General features: G+C 38.1%; 1 protein-coding gene across 2 annotated transcripts; it reads right to left on the bottom strand.

Annotated features, from left to right (window-relative positions):
• Positions 1 to 37: 37 nt before the first annotated feature.
• LOC121633431 (NLR family CARD domain-containing protein 3-like) lies at positions 38 to 14636 on the bottom strand. 2 transcript variants are annotated; one of them, XM_041975455.1, is made up of 12 exons: positions 14524 to 14636; positions 11043 to 11132; positions 10830 to 10949; positions 8642 to 8734; positions 8391 to 8469; positions 7037 to 7262; positions 4943 to 6776; positions 4682 to 4855; positions 3941 to 4114; positions 3532 to 3705; positions 1971 to 2017; positions 38 to 1494 (listed from the first exon to the last, which is right to left on the bottom strand). In XM_041975455.1, the coding sequence occupies exons 2-12, from the start codon at positions 11123 to 11125 to the stop codon at positions 953 to 955; spliced, it is 3546 nt and encodes a 1181-aa protein (XP_041831389.1). In that variant the 5' UTR covers positions 11126 to 11132; positions 14524 to 14636; the 3' UTR covers positions 38 to 952. The 2 variants fall into 2 exon arrangements, with proteins under 2 accessions (XP_041831389.1, XP_041831391.1); XM_041975457.1 differs by lacking the exon at positions 4682 to 4855.
• Positions 14637 to 15512: the final 876 nt, after the last annotated feature.

Genomic DNA, 15512 nt, shown 5'->3' with positions numbered 1-15512 from the left:
CAAAGTTTGTTCATTAAAAATAAAATACCAGCAAATCTAAGGCGGAAAAGCATTGTTAAAGAGAACTTCTTGGATGATGAGAGATTATCAGGGATCCTGCAGTTTAGTGTCAGTTTATCATGTAGTTAAAATCATACAAATTTTTAAATGTACACAGTCATTCATTTGAAAATCCGCTCCATATAAATCGTTATACCCATTTGGCTACAAGCATTTTTTAAATATATAAGTAATTTGTTCTTTGCTCTGTGTAGATAGCAACCATTTTCAGACTGCTGAAAAGTTTAAGACAAAACCAAATGCACAGCACATCCAGACAAAGTGAATGTAATGCATCTTTGAATGGATTCTACAAATAGATGTTGGTGCATGAGAGGACTGTCTATCACATCAGCCCAGATTCTGCCAAAGGTGTGAGTGGATTAAAACAGCAATCTAGAACTTGTTGCACACAGGATGGGTCTCAATATTTCTGCCAAAATTGGGTTACTTTTACATTTGTTCAGAGTATATTATCTATACAATATCAAAACAATATATGCATGCTTGTTCCATCATTTCAGGTTTGCATCACAGTTTGGTCTGAAATAAATCTATTCTTAAACAGTGTTAATTAACACTAAAACAAGATTTGGAGTCAAATGAAAGTTTCGATGGTAAGAAATCATCTTCCTCCAAATGTACATCGTAAACAGTAACATGGTAAAAACCAGCCGAGGACAACAAAGATTATAAATGTGACAGAGTTTGAACATCAAGACTGACCAGTGGAGTATGAAACATTTTCTTCGGTTCAGCACAAGGTATCAACAGAGTATTCAATCAGAAAATAAATCAATAGTTAGTATGAGAGCGCAGGAGAAACACTACAGGTTACTGTACAGGATAAAGTCATTCAAGGAGATTTCATGGTAATAATCTGTGTTTCTCAGCACAAAATAAGGCCGTCCAATCACAGAGAACACAGAGACACTGAAGAACCAGAGAGGGCTCCACGCCCAAACCCAAACCCTGCACATAGAGGGTGAGTGAATGTGGTGTTGAAGGTGTGAAGGTGGACCAGTGTGTCAGAGGAGACTCTGTAGAAGGACAGAATGCCAGCATCACAGTCCACATACACTGCCACTCTGTTAGAGTCGAAGGAGGACGGAGGAAAATGACACTTTTCCTCTCTTCGGTTGTGCCAGACAGAGTAATGATCCCTGAAGCAATACAAACACCAGGAGAGATCATTCATCCCAAATCCACAGGCATTTTTGTCTCCATTCCTTTTTATTTCTCTGTAAGTCACTGCTACATGAGCCTTTCCGTTACACTCGACTTCCCAGTAACAGCGGCCCTCAAGATCATTTTTACACAGCAGCTGCCAGAAGTCAAATCTGTCTGGATGATGTGGATATGACTGATTCTCTTGCACCAGCATCACCTTTTTTTTGTCAGACAGTTTAAGGTATTCATTTGCAGTGTTTGGGTCCAGTGTGAGTTCACATGCGTCTGTTGGAGATACAGCATGACATCAGTCTGTGATTTAACACAATAACTGTCTATTTTCAAGATATTTGCATTCATTATTGACATTGCACATTTAAACACAAATTTGGTACCAGTGAAAAGTAATTTGAATTAATATGTATGTCCAAAACTTTGACTAGTACTGAACATTAAACAAAGTGCTTCACAACATCAGATTTAATTCAAACATATCTATAAATAAAAACAAACAAGAGCCAAAGTAATATAAGGAACAATAATTTCTTAATACAGTTTATTTTAATAGAGTTTATATGGAATTCTGGGAAGACAACATATATTTACAATTAATATTTACATACTGGTAAATAATTTTCTATCTAAAGATTAATGAGGGACTGCATTACATAGCATTACATGTTTGAAAATACTGACTGTAAAAATATGAAAAGGGTTTTGGGCTGTTCTGGTATAATGAATTACATCAAATCCATACTTACACTTTTTTAGACCAGGTTCTAACCTCTGTTTTCCACCATGGTCCATCCTGCAGGAGGAAAGAGAGTCAGAATATTTTATGTTGGTTGTGGAAACAGAAACATGAAGCAGCCTCATCACCTGGACTGATTTCACTCTTCTGTCAGTTCTATTATCTGTTCAGCACGGTAAAATATGGTGCTGAGTCATCCGAGTCATGGTAATCCAAAGAGCTTGAATTGAAGACAACAGGACTTCTTTTCTTCACTCTTGAAGATTTTATTTTATTTTTTTACTTTTCATTGGAAAGTTTCTTTAACTAACTAGGTGATGGGAAGTTTCAGACTAATAAAGCGGGGATCCTCGATCCTGGTCCTCGAGGGCCAGTGTCATGCAGGTCTTTGAAGTTTCCGTGTTGAGTCAGACTTGGGTTTGGGCAGAGCTTGATGTCTCATCACCCATTAATTTGAGTCAGGTGTGCTCCAGCAGGGAAACTTAGAAAACCTACAGGACACTGGCCCTCGAAGACCAGGATTGAGGATCAGTTGTAAAGAATCAGCTTTGCCCAAATTCACATCAGCTTCTGTTGGTGGACATCACTGCCTCTCCAGTGCAAACATTTCTCTCTCTAACATTACACCTTCATTACACCTCCAGCAGAGACCAAAATATCACTAAGACACAGTGGTTCTCATCACAGCTGATTACCACAGTAAAATAATATTATCATGCTACAGCACCATCTACAAAGCTCTGAAAAACCCAACAAGCAGTGATAGGAGGAAAGTCACAAAATACCCACAAATACTAGTAAAAGATAGAGAAATCAACTGATTATTCTACTTCAGACTTCCCCCTGGAGAGGCCACATCAAGCATTTGTGGACTACCTAAAGGAAAAGCTTCTCTCTGTGGCACGAGAGCAGCAGCGCCTCAGACAAAAAGAGGAGGGTGGTGAGGACAGCCAAGAGGATTACTGAGGTCATGCTTCCCCCCAATTCAGGACCTGGCGAAACAGCGCTGCCTGATCAGGCCGGCGAAGATCATCAAGGACCACAATGATCCCTGCTATGGACAGGTTTCTGTCCTTCCCTCAGGGAGAAGGTACCGTTGTCTGACATGCAGACCTGGAAGGTTCCGGGACAGTTTTTATCCATCAGACTGCTCAACAGTTTAAACACTGGCTAACACAGTAACACATAGCAACATGAGGCAATACTGTACACTGGCACTATATTTATATTAATTTCTCTTAAATGGCATTTATATTTTTATAACTATTATTGCTTACTTTTAGCTTTTTACCTTTTTTTTCTTTTGCAATGTTTTTGTCTATGTTGTTTTGTGGGGTAGGTGCAATGTAATTTTATTCAGCAGTGCATCTCTGGTGTACCGTTTTTGAATGGCAGTAAAGTAGTTTTCTTCTTCTAAATAAAGAAAGCCAGTCAGCATTTATCAGAAACATGAAAAGCTTGGACAGTGTACATTTTTGACATTGTGTGACTGATAACAGGATGATTATTCACTCATACTTCTAAAGTTGTCTTGCTTAATCTACAAGCATAAAAAACTTATGTTTCCATACCAGAGAGTGTCCAGTCTCCAGCGCGGATCCTTCACTTTGTCAGAAAGAAGCTTCTCTCCCGATACTTCTGGATGGTTGTAGCTCAGGTCCAGCTCTCTCAGACTGGAAGGGTTGGAGGTGAGTGCTGATTTCAAAGATGCACAGCCTTTCTTTGTGACCAGACAACCTGACAACCTGGAGTTAGTTGTCAAAGGTGAGTCAACTACCAGTGAGTAATTGTTCTCTAGCATTCATATATAATATTAAATAGGAAAATAAGAAACTAAATTTCACACATTAAATATGGAAAGACTCACATCATTAAGCATGAGATTGTTGGCTTCTGGTTCTTTATTCATACTACCATTCACAAACTCAGTATAGTGCTAATGGTGATGTCTTTACTCATAAAAACCAACGGTATCCTGACCTGAGACTTTCCAGTTTCCAGTGCAGACTCTTCAGTCCATCAGATAGATACTCCACTCCTGAATCCTGCAAGTTATTGTCACTCAGGTCCAGGTCTGTGAGAAAGGAGGACTGGGAGCTGTAGACTGATGACAGAGTTTCACAGCTTCTCTCTGAGAGATTACAGCCTCTCAGCCTTAAAAAAAGATTAACATCAGATTATTCTTAAAATAGGATCTTATTGACATCAATCCTTCAAATTTATGGCATTTGGTAGAATTTTTTTCAGGCAATTAAAGTTTTTCTCAGTTTAGTTTCTTCTAGATTCTACTTATCAGTTACATAATGTCTGTAAGTGCTTGCTGTTGAAGCTTAGCACAAACACTTTGTTCACAGTTTTTCTCATTTTGGCTAAATCTGGAGTTACATTTAGAAAACAATATAAAACTTATAAAATAAACTACATCATTGGTGTAGAGGACTGAGTCCTCAGAACTGAGGGCAGAACTTCACAGCTTCGCTCTGAGAGGTTACATGCTGCCATGATATAAAATAAAATATTCACATGTGAAAATAGGACTTTCTATATCAAGAAAATGTAATGCAATTCCCTCAGTTATGTAAATCACTCTCCATTTTAGGTTTAAAATAGTTTTTTCCCTGTTAATGCATGTTTATATCTTTCAATGAGCCTTTAACATAAAGAGAATAAATGAAAACAATATATAAAATGATTGGTCAGATCAAATGTGCTTTATCTGACCTGATAGCTTTAAGTTTACAATGTCGACTCTTCAGTCCATCAGACAGCTGCTTCACCCCTGAATCCTTCAGGTTGTTGTTATTGAGGTCCAGTTCTCTCAGATTGGAGGATGGGGAGCTGAGAACTGAGGACAGAGCTTCACAGCTTCTCTCTGAAAGGTTACAGCCACTCAGACTGTGGAAGAAGTAACAGTGAAGACAGAAATAACGAGTAGTTTCAAATACTTAAACTTATAGATATTTTAAACTCAAATCCACCTACAGAGCTTTCTTGGAGACTTTGACCACTGGCAGAAGCTTGAGCAGAGCCTCCTCTGAAGCAGAGTATTTCTTCAAGTCAAATACATCCAGATCTTCTTCTGATGACAGTAAGATGAAGACCAGAGCTGACCACTGAGCAGGAGAAAGATTATCTGTGGACAAACGTCCTGATCTCAGATACTGTTGGATCTCCTCCACCAGAGAACGATCATTCAGTTCATTCAGACAGTGGAACAGATTGATGCTCCTCTCTGCAGACACATTCTCACTGATCTTAGTCTTGATGTACTGGACTGCTTCCTGACTGGTCTGTGAGCTACTTCCCATCTGTGTCATCAGACCTCGTAGGAGACTCTGGTTGGTCTGCAGAGAAAGACCCAGGAGGAAGCGGAGGAGCAAGTCCAGGTGTCCATTTGGACTCTGTAAGGCCTGGTCCACAGCACTCTGGTGGAGATGTTTTAATTTTTGTTTTATTTCAAGGATCCATTTGAATGTTTGAATGTTGTCTTTATTTATGATGATTGACCTCCTGGGTGTTGTTTCTTGTTCCACCATCAAGTTGTCTCCAGAGCTGATGAAGGTCAGATGGACGTGAAGAGCAGCCAGAAACTCCTGAACACTCAGATGGATGAAGCTGAACACCTTCTCCTGGTACAGGCCTCTCTCCTCTTTGAAGATCTGTGTGAACACTCCTGAGTAAACTGAGGCTGCTGTGATATCGATGCCACACTCTGTCAGGTCTGATTCATAGAAGATCAGGTTTCCTTTCTGCAGCTGCTCAAAAGCCAGTTTTCCCAGAGACTCAATCATCTTCCTGCTCTCTGGACTCCAGTGTGGATCTGTCTCAGCTCCTCCATCATACTTGAGCTTCTTCACTTTGGCCTCAACCACCAGGAAGTGGATGTACATCTCAGTCAGGGTCTTGGGCAGCTCTCCTCCCTCTCTGGTTTCCAGCACATCCTCCAGAACTGTAGCAGTGATCCAGCAGAAGACTGGGATGTGGCACATGATGTGGAGGCTTCGTGATGTCTTCATGTGGGAGATGATCCTGCTGGCCTGTTTCTTATCTGTGAACCTCTTCCTGAAGTACTCCTCCTTCTGTGGATCAGTGAACCCTCTGACCTCTGTCACCATGCCAACACAGTCAGGTGGGATCTGATTGGCTGCTGCAGGTCGTGTGGTTATCCAGAGGCGAGCAGAGGGAAGCAGTTTCCCCCTGATGAGGTTAGTCAGCAGCACATCCAGAGAGGTGGACTGTGTAACATCAGTCAGGGTCTCATTGTTGTGGAAGTCCAGAGGAAGTCGACTCTCATCCAGACCATCAAAGATGAAGACAACCTGGAACTCTTCAAAGCTGCAGACTTCTTTGGTTTCAGTAAAGAAGTGATGAACAAGTTCCACCAAGCTGAACTTCTTCTCTTTCAGCACGTTCAGCTCTCTGAAAGTCAGTGGAAATGTGAACTGGATGTCCTGGTTGGCTTTGTCTTCAGCCCAGTCCAGAGTGAACTTCTGTGTTAAGACAGTTTTCCCAATGCCAGCCACTCCCTTCGTCATCACTGTTCTGATTGGTTCATCTCTTCCAGGTGGGAGTTTGAAGATGTCTTCATGTCTGATGCTTGTTTCTGGTCTGTGTGGTTTCCTGGATGCTGTTTCAATCTGTCTGACCTCATGTTCCTCATTGACCTCTGCAGTCTCTCCCTCTGTGATGTAGAGCTCTGTGTAGATCTGGTTCAGAAGGGTTGGGTTTCCTGCTTTAGCGATCCCCTCAAACACACACTGGAACCTCTTCTTCAGGTTTGACTGGAGATTTCTTTTGCTTTCTGCAGCACAAGTTCCTAAATCATAAAAACAGTAAATGTAATTAGTAAGTTCACAGAAAATGTTAATATTTTATTCTAGTCTATTTGTTTTTGTCTAACTTCTTGTTGTATGTAGCACACCACATATTTACAAACAACTTGATACTTTTCAGTCTGGTAGAATTCATACTTCTGATGCAGATGTTTGAATCATATTAGCAGCGTGAATTTGGAAACTCCACTCTTATTCTACATTTCTTTTTTTGCCATCATTTAGAAATCTAAAATTCTCTTACTGCTCTGCAGTTGATCAGCCAGGTTCTCCTGCTTCATTTTCATCAAGAAGTCCACTGTGATCTTTAGAAATAAATCACTGTTCCTCCTCCTCTGCTCTTCATTCTCATTGGTGAACATCTCCTCATTCTCCCGATTCTTGAAACTTTCTGGGTGATGTGGACTCAATATCTTTTTCATCTTCTTTAGCTCGTTCTTCACAAATGTGAGAATGTTCTCCTCAAGCAGCTTGAAAAGAGTAACAGCATGTTTTAACTATAAGGATGCAGCTCAGTTAATTGTAAATTATAGGTGACATTGCAGCACAAATAATTTCAGCATCTAATTTTAGATTTTATTCTTTTTTAAACCTTGTCCTGTCCAGCATGGTACCAGCAGGATGATGGTCTGGCTGCTGTGTTGCGCAGAACAAATTTGCTTTGCCAAGATAAGCTTAATAGAAATAAGGCCCTACTTTATAATTTAAGTATTATTGTTTAATTTTAAATGTGTTTATTGCTGAATTTACACAACAACAACAACAACAACAACAACAATAATAATAATAATAATAATAATAATAATAATAATAATAATAATAATAATAGGCTACATCAAACTTGTATAATGGTTTTTGGACATTTAAAGGCACTTTACATATTAATGCCAGACTTGACAGGACCGTTGGGGGGAAAAGAAAGGAGAAAGAAAATGGAAAAGAAAAGGAAAGTGAAGAGAAGAAAAAAAAACCAAGAATACATCAGAAAGAAAGTAGCAGCTGTTCAATCTAAACAGTAAAAACAAAAACAAACAAACAAACAAAAAAACCAAACAAAAAACCAACCAAACAAACAAACAAACAAAAAACCAAACAAACAAAAAAAAAACAAAGCCTGGAGCAAGAAACAGAAAAACATGAACATAACTATAGTTGTTGTTGATTAAACCCACAAGATGACACAGTGACAGTCAGCATGCAGGTTAGTAAATGGCATGAACAATGATCAGTGATCATGTGACCAGGCCCCTGCAAAGATTAGAGGATGATGCATGAGGACCACAGCATGAATCTTGGCCGGCCCGCCACAGAGACTACCTAATTTTAGACTGATATAATAAATAGATGCATTTTAAAACTTTTCTGGATATATGAAAGCCTGAACACAGTGTCTGCTTCTAGTTACAACAGCAGGGCAGATTTATATGGCTGTAGGTGCAAATGCAGTGGAAAGATTTTAGTCTGATTAAACAAGGCTTTACAACTACCACATAACTGAAAAAGTTATTTAGCAAAACACAGAAACACAGTTTTGAGAACAAAGTCTTGCTGTGATTGTTAAGTTGTAGAGCAGTGTCTCTGAGTCCATGTCCACACACCATAAATATGGAGTCCAAGTCCATTTCATCTTGATGGGAAACCTGACCACTGGGAGTCTCTGAGTCACCTTTCTGTAGTCTGTGAGAGAAATATCAAAATTAACACAGTCATCAAAGAATGAATTCACAGTTCAGTTTCTGCACATTATATTTTTCTATTTTATTTCAAATAGATTAATCAATTTTAATTCAATAAATGCTATCTATTCATTACAGTTTTCTGTTATTTCATTGAGTTAAAATAAAATTACTTTGGAAAGCGCTTATCTTGCAATTTCTTGTAAAAACTCCTAATGGCTCCAGGTTTTTTGGATCCACGTCTGGGTGACTCCGTCATCTGGACCCTGAAGACAGCGATGAATGTGTAAAATAAAATGTGTCTAAAAATAACTCATTTTATTTATTCTTTTTAAATTTATTTTTTATACCTGTTTAATCCAATTCAGGGTTTGGACCCTTTCCCAGCTGCTAGGACTGGTCACCAGGTAAATCACACAGACAAACAACACAGCCACTCATTCTCAAACTACTTAATAGAGTTAATTTAAAATCATGGTTTAACCTAACATGCAAGTTTTTGGACTATCTGTCTCGAGGAAACTGGAGAAAACATGCAAAGCCCACATAGAGAGGCTCCAGCAGAGACTTGTGAGGTGACAGTGCAGACCACCACCACACCTCAGCCTCGGAAAATTATTCCACATCTTAAATTTCTTACACCAGTAAGGAATAATCTGTAATAACACCAATCTCCAAGCTCCCATTTATTCAAAGAACATAAACAATCTTTTCTATACAATTGCTTTTAAGAGCTGAAAACAACAACATTTGTGAGAAGTTTCACTCTGTTTTTTGCAAAGATCACAATGTTGAAACTGCACTTTTTCCAGGTAACTACCTTTTCATGACAGTTAATGATGGTCTGTAAAGTACAGTAAAGTTAATGTTATAGTCAATATAGCTAAGAGTCTGGTTCCTCTTTAAAAAGTATAATGTCCTAGGGGTTGTTTTAGGATCACTGTTATTTTATTTTTATATGCTTCCTCTTGGACATGTTATCCAGAGACATGGTGCTTCTGTTCACTTTTATACTGATGACACAAAGGTGTATTTACTTGTTATAGCCTCTAATCCTGGCATGCTGAGCTTACTTCCAGACTGCCTTTGGAATGTTAAAAACTGAATGTCTCAGAAGTATCTACAATTCAAGTAAAACTGAGATGGTTGTAACTGGTACCCATCTTACGACTAAACACATCTTGCCGTCTGCTGGAGCACATGGCGTCTGTTGTTGTTTGGTTTGACAGAACTCTGAGTTATGAGCAGAAAATTACAAAACCCATGCGATGTGTTTTTATCATCTGAGAAATATTTCTAAAATAGGATCTTTTCTATCCTTCAAAGACACAAAGACCATCTTACATGCTTTTATCATCTCCCATCTTGACTTTTGCATCAGCCTTTTTACATCTCTCAACCAAAAATCCATTAATTGACTCCAAAAGTGGAAATGTATTGCTGCCACTGAAGAAATAAAAACCACCTTAACATGTTTTAAAATGATATTTTCATTGTTGGGCAGATAATATACATAACAGAAGCAATGTATACATAATTATTGTTATGAGCTCTAAATATTTGGAGCATAATGCATTCTACAGAGATGTGATAGATTATGTTTGCCAGGGAAAAATATTTCAGCTATATTAATTTTGTTTCTTTATTTTGCCACAGTAGGAACATGCAACATGGTACGTTTTGTCCCTGTGTACATTAAGACGGTATGTGTTCGTGTGTTTGGGTTGTTCTTGGTTAACTTGTACCATAACTGCTGTGTGTCCATGCTGCTTCCAGAAAACCAAAATAATCAAAAACACATATGGACTGTGAGGAGAATAAAGTCCCATCATGTTTATGCTCAAACTTGCATCCCCATAATGAAATGAGTATATCTCTACAAAGCACAAATGAAAAAAGTTTCAGACTTACCTAAAATAATATAAAACACACCCAAAAAACAACCAAGAAAACAAACACTTTGGGCATGAAAAGTGTTGTATATGTCTTTGTACTGCATCATTACAATGACATATACATATACATATCTATTAAATCATGATAAAAATATATGAACATCTCTGTAAAAGCCAACTTTGATAAAGTGAGGAAGAAATATTTAAGAGGAATGTCGGTACAAATGGTTCAGGTGAGGTTTTCAAAATGGCAGTTGTGGCAGTTTACGGATTTCTTTTTTTTTTAAACCAAAATAAAGGAAAGAAAGAAAGAATGAATCTATTGACCAGTGACCTCTGAGGGACACACAGCTCCGTTTAGATCCAGAAAAATCACATGTATTAATAAATACACATGAACTTCTTTCAGAAAAATAAAATATTTCTAAAGGTTTTACTACAAGTAGGAAGTGAGATAAATTCTTACTTCTGATCCTCATCTTGTCTGTCTTTCATATTAACAGGCCGATCCATTGACCAGTGGCTTCTAAGGGACACACAGCTTGACTCTGGTCCATACTCAGGTTCTGGTCTCTGCTCCTCTGGGCTTCAACACAGCATTCACAGAGCTATGAGTGTGAATAATGATGGTTTGATGAATTGAGAGGAATGATGGAGAGTTTAAGGAGCTTCATCTCACCTCTGATTTTTGCCCAAATATTCCCCACACAGAGTGAATTCATAGGGATGAACTGCCTTCCCTCCATCCTCACACTGATCCATAACACACCTTAACACAGACACACACACACTTGGTCAGTAACTAAAGTTAAGTGGTTATAAATCATAAACATTAAAAAAAATCATTCTTAAATTTTTCTGGAGCGCTAAACAAGAAAACCCCAGATTGTGACAAAAGTCATCAGATTAGCCAAAAAAACTTCTCAAGTGTTTTTGACTTTTTTAGTTTTAGCCAACAGAAGGCCCCAGTGAGAACTGTGAGGAAAAGGTATATTACTTCCGAAGTGGCTGCAAATTTTATTGGCATTTTTAATTAAACTCCTGCTCAGATTTTACTGGCATCATGTGATTTTATGGTGGATCATTTTAATAGGTTAAAATGAGCAAAAGACTCAGCAGCTCCACTTAAAATAGAAACTTTAAAAAGCAAACTGAACCCAACTTGGAGAAAAAAGGAAATTAAAGAACTAAAACACAATTGCAGGAGAGCAGAGAGGAAATGGAGAAAAACTAAACTAATAATTCACAAGAACACTTCATTTTTCAACTCTCGTTAATAACAATAAGGACAATCCCAATTTCCTTTTTAAGCCACTGATCTTTGAATAAATACTGATTTTAACAAGTCCTCCATGCCACCGTCAGACGCTGCATGTGAAAGCTTTGCAGACCACTTCAAAAATAAAAAAATCAATACCATGGAAAATAAAATCAATACCATCTATTATCTCAAGAAAATGCTGATCTTAAGAGACTTTAACCGTTGTTTTTACCTGAGGAAACACTGCAGAGTTTTGTCCTGGTTGATGCAAAGATGCTTAGTCGAGTTTTCTCCCAACTGAACCCAATATTTTTTAGATTGAGTGATTTTAATTTTTATTTGCAAAAGATTTGAAAGTTTTTATCCTTATGGTTCATTGAGATAAAATTATGGGGAAACCTTTTAGTTTTTTAATTAGTTAAACATGTACAATAAGCAACAGAATATGAATATTTCATATATCATTTAATTAATCATAATTTCAAAACTCATTTGTATTTTTATTTGTTGTTGATGTCACAATGTGCTGAAGATGGGGACCTAAATGCAGGACGGAGAGGCACGAGGCAGAATGCAGGAATAAGGGTTAAAATAAAAGCTCAGGGACTACACGACAGGGAAATACAACAGGGGAAACAGGATGGACTGTGACAAAGAAAAACTGAAACCAAGATGAATAAATACACAGAGGAACTAATAGGGAGCAGGTGAAGTGCATTTGTAATTAAACCAGGTGGCCTAATGAACAGGAAGCAAAACACAATAACCAACTGGCATAAACTACAAAATAAAACAGGAAACCAGGCAAGACAATGAACCCATAAGGAGTAAAACTAAACAAAAAACATACAGACCATGACAGCTGATTGTGGAATTTTCACATCCACAATATACATCAATCAGATTATTGTATATACCCACTTATTCCAGAGCACAGTCAGAGAGGAGCTGAAGCCTGGTCCTCGGTCTACTGGAGGCCCAACACAGCGAGACATTGTTGGAATTTGTTGTTTATCACCAATAATCCTTTAATTTTAGTGGCCTAAAAATGTCATAATCTTGAAAATTGCTTTTCTCCTTCTAATGCTGCAAAGCCCCCAACATGTATTTGTTGGAATCAAAACATAATTTTAGTGACTTTATTTTTATTTTCTTAATCTCTTAATTAACGGTTGTTGTTTCAGTCCCGTAGTTTTAGATACAAACACCTACTGATCATTAATGCAGCCACAAAATATTTATTATATGTACTTCCAAAGTAATCTAAAATAATGTAGGAGGTTTATTGGTGGAAAAATCTTTGTTTATCTTCAGGAACTTAAATTGTGATAAAACCTTACTAACTCATAGACATTACTGTGTAATCAACTCAATTTAGATTATTAAATCAGATTAATTTAAATGTTTTTTTATATAACACACATTAAAAAAAATCACAAGAAATTGAATACAAACACAATGAAATACAAGCCGGTTCAGTCCACTTGTAGTTTCTCTCATTACAACCTGAATCTGTTCATTTAATAATATAATTCCAAGTCATAAAAGTAGCTTGAAACCATTATGGTGCATCCAAGGATTTAGTTACCAGGGTTTGTTTCTGTGTGTTTGTCATTCTTGGGGAAATTGAAATAGAAATGTGGACCAGGTGGTGGCCAACTAGGCTTGACTTTAAGACCACGCTTCTTCTGGACTGTGATCCAGCAAGCTTAAGCTTGTCATTACACATAACTCTGGTCCATCTAAACTTGATCTCACAGAATCTTTGATACAGAAAGATGCAAAACAAGCTTCAGGAAAGCCTGTCTTCAGTGTTGTGAAGTGAAACTGCTGTAACAGTAAAAAAAACAAACCCTACATAAACCAGTAGATCAAAGCTGCTCAACCAGTTTCTACATTTTCTGGATTTTTTTGTGGGTGACTGGAATTTGGGTTAAAGTCGCTGACAGAGATGCACATAAATCATTCTGCAATCATCATGAACTCCAATCTGTAAATATGTAAAAGTTAAATCTGTTGGTGTAATATCAGCATCAAGAAGCCTTTTTACAGTTCACTCAGTGACACATGCCAGTGTGATAAGACTGTTCACGCTGGCAAGTCATTTCCAGATTTCTCTGCTTGGATTCTTACCTGCTGAACTCGCTTCATGTCGACATGTTTCACCTCAGATGTTAATTCTCTCTTGTCAGTCCTGGTGTGTGTTTTAGTTTGATGTGCCAAACAACGTAATGTGGAATATCAACTTGTTTTAGAAATACAGCACAATTTGGATCATATTCCAGCGAATCATGTGAGCGAAAGACGCGTGTTGATTGGTCAGTTGAATTTCTGCCCTCAGCAGGTAGCTCAGGCAGCGCCGCACACGGTGAGTTTTTCACCTCGCGAGGCAAAAAATATCAAACGCGTTTGATTTTCACCTCAAGACCTCGTGAGGCGGAAAACTCACGGAAAATGAGGCGCAGACGGTGAGCTTTCTGCTGAGCAAACGGTCTCGAATGACTTTTAGCTCAGCAGAGAGCTCTCGTGTGCGCCAGGCTTTACTGAGACACAACATGAGGCTTATTCGTGCTGTTATTAAATTCTAAATATTCAGAACTAATTTGTATTAAGAAATTATGAAAGGAAATTGCTTGATAAATTGTAATTAGTTGGTTAAAAGGCTTCCTAGATTCAGCTGAGATTGATAATGATGGATGTCCCAACCACAATATGACAATTAAAAAACGGGAAAAGTTTCTCTAAACTGTCTCCAGCACAAAGTCCAGGTAACATGAAACTTCTGTCATGGAAGAAGGGTGAAGTTGAACAAATTTATGATGGTTAGAAGCGGTCTAACATTGGATAAGGCTGTTCATGCTGATAAGTAATTTCCAGATTTCTCTGCTTGGATTCTTACCTGCTGAACTCGCTTCGGGGTCGACACGTTTCACCTTCAGATGTTGGGAAACTTTTGAAGAAGCTGATAATTCTCTCTCGTCAGTCCTGGTGTGTGTTTTAATTTGATATGAGGATGCAAACACATCCTCATATCTTCAAAAGCCCAAGTGTCAAACTCAGTGACGTCAAAACCAGTTCAAACAGTAGCAGGTTGGAGTCAGCCAGAGGTTTGTTTCCTTATACCTGCTTGATTACTGTTGACTGTGTGCACAAACAGTATGCAGTGTTTATGATCTCTTTCATTCTGAATCAAATTTTTAGAAGTGGTCTAACGTTTGATGATCTGTTTTCTGCTCTGAAAAACTCCAACAATGATAAAAACATGTCATTTCAAAGCAATAAATCAGCGTAAATCAATGAATAAATTTGAATGAAAATAGTCTAATGATGGTGACATTACACAATTCATTAATGTGTACAATATTTTCAGATTAATTTAAGGTACTAAGGTAAATGTGTGTTTGATTTCACACACACATATATCGAGTGATTTAAAGACATGTAAAACAACTTTACACATGCACATGTCACAAACTGCACAGTCATAAATATTTGACATGATCAGTGTTGTTAGGGCTGCACGGTGGTGTGGTGGTTAGCACCGCAGCCTCACATCAAGAAGGTCGCCGTTTCCAATCTTGGCTGGGGGAGGTTCGAACCTCGAGGGCGGTGGCCTTTCTGTGTGGAGTTTGCATGTTCTCCCCGTGTATGCGTGGGATCTGTCCGGGTTCTCCAGGCTTCCTCTCACCATCCAAAGACATGCATGATAGGTGTAATGGAAAATTTTATACACATGCACTTTGTATTGTTACTACAATATTGGTTATTCTAAATTCTCCCTAGGAGAGAGTGTGTGTGTGAATGGTTGTTTGTCTATCTGTGTTGGCCATGCGACAGACAGGTGACCTGTCTAGGGTGTACCCTGCCTCTCACCTGTTAAAATGCTGG

The sequence above is a fragment of the Melanotaenia boesemani genome, chromosome 22 (assembly GCF_017639745.1).
Source record: "Melanotaenia boesemani isolate fMelBoe1 chromosome 22, fMelBoe1.pri, whole genome shotgun sequence".
Taxonomy (NCBI): Eukaryota; Metazoa; Chordata; class Actinopteri; order Atheriniformes; family Melanotaeniidae; genus Melanotaenia; species Melanotaenia boesemani.
This window is presented reverse-complemented; position numbering and strand designations above follow the sequence as displayed.

Bases quoted from the DNA above. Each gene is read 5' to 3' on its own strand.
- LOC121633431 (XM_041975455.1), bottom strand. From the start codon at position 11,125: ATGGATCAGTGTGAGGATGGAGGGAAGGCAGTTCATCCCTATGAATTC. The intron at 8,735-10,829 runs GTAAGAATTTAT...CGCTGTCTTCAG, and splicing joins AGACAAGATGAGGATCAGAA to GGTCCAGATGACGGAGTCAC. The intron at 6,777-7,036 runs GTAAGAGAATTT...TTTATGATTTAG, and splicing joins GGCTGATCAACTGCAGAGCA to GAACTTGTGCTGCAGAAAGC.